This window comes from Calidris pugnax, unplaced genomic scaffold, assembly GCF_001431845.1.
Source record: "Calidris pugnax isolate Ruff unplaced genomic scaffold, ASM143184v1 scaffold109, whole genome shotgun sequence".
Taxonomy (NCBI): domain Eukaryota; kingdom Metazoa; phylum Chordata; class Aves; order Charadriiformes; family Scolopacidae; genus Calidris; species Calidris pugnax.
The window spans coordinates 939,637-946,174 of NW_015090844.1; the positions used below are offsets into that span (position 1 = coordinate 939,637).

General features: G+C 38.4%; 1 protein-coding gene across 1 annotated transcript in view; it reads left to right on the top strand.

Annotated features, from left to right (window-relative positions):
- Positions 1–6,352: 6,352 nt before the first annotated feature.
- Positions 6,353–6,538, top strand: part of PSAT1 (phosphoserine aminotransferase 1) — an 18,259-nt gene continuing 18,073 nt past the window's right edge. The window contains exon 1 of the mRNA XM_014942640.1: positions 6,353–6,471. Within this exon, the coding sequence (XP_014798126.1) occupies positions 6,353–6,471 (119 nt within the window). The remainder of the gene's footprint in view (positions 6,472–6,538) is intronic.

Below are 6,538 nucleotides of genomic sequence, written 5' to 3' on the forward strand. Positions count from 1 at the left end.
TTTTTTCAGTGTTTATTACCAGCGTATTGCAATGGAAGTGGAAAAAATGGGTTTATAGGAAAAACATCAGTTCATGCCTAAGTGTGTGTAGGTATGACATTCCCAAAGGTAGTGGAAGTTTCAGATTCAAAAATGAGGCCAGAAACATCTCTAGGAGAAGTATTTAAATACAGCCATTCTTTATTGCTATGATCACAGATCATAGAATAATACACTGTAGAAGAGACCTCTAGGGGATGTCTAGTCCAACTCAGGTTGCTCTCAAGACCTAGAGAAATGTGAGAACATAAAACTAAAAGAATATAATTGTTTTAAAACTCCTAGGGTTTGTCCCGCAGCTTCTTGTTCCTGTCCTTTTGCACAGGCAGCTGATTTGCCCCGTGTGGTACAGAAAATCATATTGTTTTGCACCAGGAATAATAAGAAGATGCACTTCATTATGGCGTGAAAAATAAAGCAGTATTTGTCTTTATATTTTTACACTTGCCCGAGTGCCATGAGAAGGCAGTCAAGAGCTGAATATAATAATTATATAATTATTAGTTCACTAATTACTGTTTTGTGTATAAATGGGAGTTCTGTAAAATGAAACTTATCTAATAGGTTGTAGAGATGAAGATGATGTTAAACATCTAAGCAAATTTTAGGAGAAGTGGTTTTAAGCAACATAAAATCTGCATTTAGAAGAATGAAATAACCTAAATTGTTTTAGTTTAGGGTTTAAGCCTAGGTCATTTGGTCAACAATGGGAGTAAATTTTGCTTTTAAATGAACCAGTAAATTTTATTTTCTTAAAACACTGTTTTCTATTACTTTTTTTGCATGCACATGCTTGTGTCAGTTCTGATTTAAAAGAAATTTCTGAAAGTGCAGCAGCTGTCTCTGGGAGATTAGGTAGTAGAATCTGACATACGGTGCTTATCTTTATGAGAAGTTCAAATGTTGAAAACTTAACATTGTGCAGTGGTCATGAAAACCCACCTTTTCAAAAAAATGGATTCAATGAAAACATTTTGCCTTTAATTCACTATTTACAGTGTTAGCTGAGATTCCTGTTTGATATGGACTCTTTTTTGTCAATGAGTATTCCATTTCCAGAGTGAAGAGGACAGAGGGTGATGCAGCAATGGAAGATATTTTTCACATTCAGGAACTATGCAAGATGATTTGGGCTGAACTGAGGACTGGGGGAAACTTCATTTCACTCTGTCATCAGACTTCTGGAACCCAGGAAATCTGTAGAAATTCCATAGTCCCATTGCTTGACAGTTACAAAGAAACTCATGAATCCTCAAATGGAAATTTTCTACTGAGCAAATAGCATGAGATTACCTTAGCTGTTGCAATATTGCACAAGTAATTGCACAATGAAAGTACATTATTTATACAGACTTTGTCACTTCAGAATAATAGCAGGTAATATATTAATCTATGCAATTTTTCAGATATTCTCCCGAACATTTAAGGTCTATTGCTTCAGTCATGGTTCTTAATTTGTGATTTTGGTTTGATCAAACAATTACATGCAATCAGTTTCTTCAGCATTAAAATGCTACATGTTCCCTTTTAAAAACTAAAACTCTAAAGCTAATCACTGTGAAATGGTGGCTAAAATTGTAAATTCAAAATGGTTCGGATTTGTGAGGTTGGGAATTACGAATCTGTTAATTGTCCCTAAAAATACCACAAAGAACTTAAAACAATTTGTGTATTGTGTGCCTATAAGCAGGTGGCATAAATACCTTTTATGTTAAATATTTGCTTTTAAAGTATTATGTAAAAAATCTTCATTTAAAGCCAAATTGACCAGGCAGTTTATAAAGTAGTTACTTGGACATAGTTTTTTTTTTTTTAGTGGAATTAGTACTTAACCATCTTTTGGGGTTTTTTTTGTAAATCAGAAACATGAAGGATTCTCCATCTGGCCACTGGTGCTATTGTGTAGCACTCTGTGAGAATCTGGAGCATGCACTCTACATACAGCTGAATGTTGTATCTGAAGTCAGTAGAGATAATGGATGTAAGGATGCACCTGTGACCTGTAGGAGAAGTATTTTTTAAGGCTATCATGAGTATTTCAGAAGTTTCAAGGTTCTCAGTAACGATTTAAAACTGCATTTCCAAAAACTATCTCCTATATATAAATAAAAACAGTTTTGTATGTATATTTAAGAATAAAGTATTTTAATACTTTTTTAAATTTTTTTTTGTGTATATATAAGTACATTTTAAGTGATTATGAAACCATTTTACCCTGAGTTTGGATATAAACTGTTTCAACCTCTTGCTATTAGTTAATGTTTTACATATTTGTCTGTGTTCTTGTTTGACATAAAAGCCTGAAATCAATAGACCAGCTATTTGCTAGAGAACATGTTAGTTACTGTTTACTTATAAAACTCAGGCATTCTTTTTGACTTCATTTGGGCTTCCCACAAATTATTTCTCATGCTTCATAATTGCAATATTTGGAGCCAGATCTCTGAAAACCAAAATAACCCCAAGCCCTTGTCTGAACCACCTTCATCTTGTTCTTAAGTCCCACCAAAAGTTGCTAGTCTCAGTAGTTTGCTGGACCAGACTTCCCAGCTGCCTCCTGAAACAGCTGCTGGGTTGTTATGTAGTCAGCATTATTTGTCTTTTAATAATGACGTCGGTTTGTCACTTATTGTACCAGACAGAGGACTGGTGTGCGCTTGGTCTCCTTGAGTGAGCTGATTCTTTTCCAGCAGTAGTCGATGAAGGTTTTTCTGTCCAGCAGAGCGTGAAGTCACGATGAACCCTAAGTTCACTGGAACTGTGAAACTTTGTTTAGATATTATATTTTCTCTGATTTTTTTTTTATGTTTTTTTTTTTTCCCAGTTATGTATCATAATAAATACAGCTCTGCTTTTGTGTTAATTATGCAAATTCACATTCATCTGCAGGGATTTGTGCCACTTGAAGGGTCAGGTTCTCTGTCAAATGCTAGAAGCATTCCTGGAAGTTATGATTTTGAAAGCTTGTACTTCATATTGGATGACTATGAATATTGATATAATTTATTTATAGGTTTTGATGTAATAAAAATACTGAATCATAATTTCTGGTAGCAAAATGTTAAGGTAGGAGAAATCTCCATTCAATAGAAACAAAACTATGACCTGGCCTTTACTATTCCTCTTCATTCTCTCCACAGTAAAAGCATAATAATCCCTTGCATGTAGCAAAAATGGACTATTCTGTGTTCAGGAAACTTGCTGGTTTATACGTCCTTATCAATTTTATTTACTCCTATCAATGCACAATGCGAAATGGATTTTTTAAAGCTGTGGGTGGCAAGGTTTCCAGCACAGCTGTCCTCTGATCTCATGGAAGCTGCAATTTTTGATCCTTCTGGTCAGGGTGGGACTTTCCTGAACTGCAAAACTACAATACCTGGTATTTGCTCCCCATGCTCTCAGACGATACCAGCACCAGCTTGCCTAGTTTCTATTTTTGTGTTCTAGCTCTTTGTGCCAGAGGTTTGTACTACACTTTTCTTTCTGAAGTTTTAATTCCCCTTGTGGTTTGTGCCACGTGGTTAAGATTTGAGACTGCTCCTGCTTGGATCAGTGGAAGCACTTCCCATAGGAAGTGGCTGGGCTTCCTGACCTGAACCACCAACCTTAACTATTTCTGACTGCTTCCCACTGCCCCTTCCTACCCTGGACACCTTTTCCCAGCGGGCTGGAGTTCCAAGCCCCCTCTCTGGGCAGCTGTAGGTCGCCTGGCTGTCGTACTGGGAAAAGCCTGTACCTCATAAGCCTGTTTCTGTTTGAGACTCTATTTAAAAATAATTACATTGTACTCGCATCTGCGTTGTTACTGAGCCTTTCAGTTGAGGCTTCTATTATATTAGACCTAATTTTAATAATTAGAAGTAATGCAGTCGTTCTGGGTGTTGTGGTCTGAGGCATGCTTTGAAAATACCTTGGTGTTTTAGAGACAATGTGTCTGGCTTGTAATGTCCATGGAGTTTGCTATTACCTCTTTAGAACCGAGGAGGGTTCTGGCGTCCGAAAGCGAGTTTGCTGGGTTTTTCTTAAGCTATAGCCATAATTGAAGTGAAGGTTATCTTTGTTTTGAAACCACTGTTTTTGTTTACAATCTTTTAAACAAAATAACTTGCATTAGATGAAAAGCTATTAACTAAATGCCAGATCAGGCTGTAATATGTAGATTCTTTTTATCCTTCCAGGTATCAACTGGATTGACAGAAAAAGGAACAAGTTCAAGTCATCTGTATTTCTTCAGTGAAGTAATTTGTAGTGTAAAATGACCTTTATATAAATTTCAGTATTCACAAAATAATTGACAGCAACACTTTCATTTCTGAAAAAAAAAATAAATGCAAATTTGGTATATAGGTAATTAATGTTGATGATAAACCCGGTGAAGGTGCTTGGGACTAAAATGGGGTCATCATTATGGGTGATACTGGGCAGACTCAGGTGTTGAAGAGCTCTGCTTTATGCAGCCACCTATGAGAGTCATGAATTCCATCCAAGATGTTTGAAAATCATGAGGACTCTGCAAAGCCCATCTGTTTTCAGTCATACTTGCTAGCTTGTTTTGTCAAAAGTGATGCTACTGCTACTGCCTTTAAAATCAAATCTGAAAACTGGTTGCAAAGCCATTTGTCTCTCACTAAAACAATTAGCAGAAGTTGGATGAGCTGAAGCCTTTCTTTCAGTTACAACAGTTTAATTGCATTAACTCTATGTTTTCAATGAATTTACAACAAGGTATCTTTGGAAAGAATGGTTTAGTATTTAGGGATATTAGCCTAAGATTTGTCAGACCTCAGGGTAAGACCCAGCTCTGCTATCGATTCTATGAAATCAATTGAGTTTCACAGCTCTTCTGTTATTCCCTCTCTATGAAATCCAATTATCAATTTGCCTGCAGTGGGCTGTCTGGGGAAACAGTGCACCTTAGAGAAGGCAGGGATCCTACAATCTCTACAAGGAAAGAACTTCCCAGAGAATATGAAAATGCTTGGGCACCGTGAAACTGCCTCTTCTGAGTTGAAATGCCACCTGAAATTCGTTGTAGTTACAAATTGCTGTTTTTAATTTCTCACGCGTTTGTACAGATTGTTTTTGGGACAAGAGTCCCAGCTTGCAGCAGCAACTGCAATGGGGGGAAAAACACAGTAAAGTTTCTGTGGGACATTCTTTGTTTCTGTTTGTTTCTTTCTTTCTATTCATCTATACATCCATCCACCAGTCTATCCATCTATGTATGTATCTATGTACTTATGTATCTGTCTGTCCATCCATCCACCCACCAATCTATCCATCTATCTATTTATCTATGTATATGTATCTCTCTGTCTATCTATCCATCCACCCATGGATCTCCCTTTCCATCCATCCACCCATCCACCAGTCTATCCATCTATGTATGTATCTGTGTACGTATGTATCTGTCTGTCCGTCCATCCATCCATCCATCCACCAATCTATCCATCTATCTATTTATCTATGTATGTATGCATGTATCTATCTATCTATCTGTCTATCTATCTATCCATCCATCCATCCACCCATGGATCTCCCTTTCTATCCATCCATCCATCGATCTATCCATCCATCCATCCATCCATCCATCCATCCACCAGTCTATACATCTATGTATGTATGTATGTATCTATCTGTCTACCTATCCATCCACCCATGGATCTCCCTATCCATCCATCCATCCATCCATCCATCCATCCATCCATCCATCCATCCATTGATCTATCTGTCCATCCATCCATCCACCAATCTATGCATCTATGTATCTATATATCTATCCATCCACCCATGGATCTCCCTATCTATCCATCCATCATCCATCCATCCATCGATCTATCCATCTATGTATGTATGTATGTATCTATCTGTCTATCTATCCATCCACCCATCCATCCATCCATCCATCCATCCATCCATCGATCTATCCATCTATCCATCTATGTATGTATCTATCATCTACCAACCTACCTACCTACCTATCCATCCACCCATGGATCTCCCTATTTATCCCTCCACCCATTCATCCATCCATCCTTCCACCCATCCATCCATCCATCATTCATCCATACATCCATACATCCATCCTTTGATCTATCCATCTGTGTATGTATCTATGTGTGTATCTACCTATCTATTTACCAGTCTACCTACCTACCTATCCATCCATCCACCAATCCATCTATCTATCCATCCATTGATCTATCCATCTATGTATCTATGTGTGTGTGCATCTATCTGTCTATCTACCTACCTACCTGTCGATCCATCCATGGATCTCCCTCTCCTCCATCCATCCATCCATCCCTCCATGGATCTACCCACCCCCCCGCGGCTGTACGCGCAGAGAACCTCGGCCAGGCGCTCTGAAGCCCCCGTCATCCCTTTGAGTCCTTCCCCGGCGGGGGAGCCACCATTTTTGGCTCCTTCGTGCGGCAGACCCCGTCCTGCCGTGCCCGCGGAGGACGATCCACCCGAGGATGGCGCCGGGGGCGGG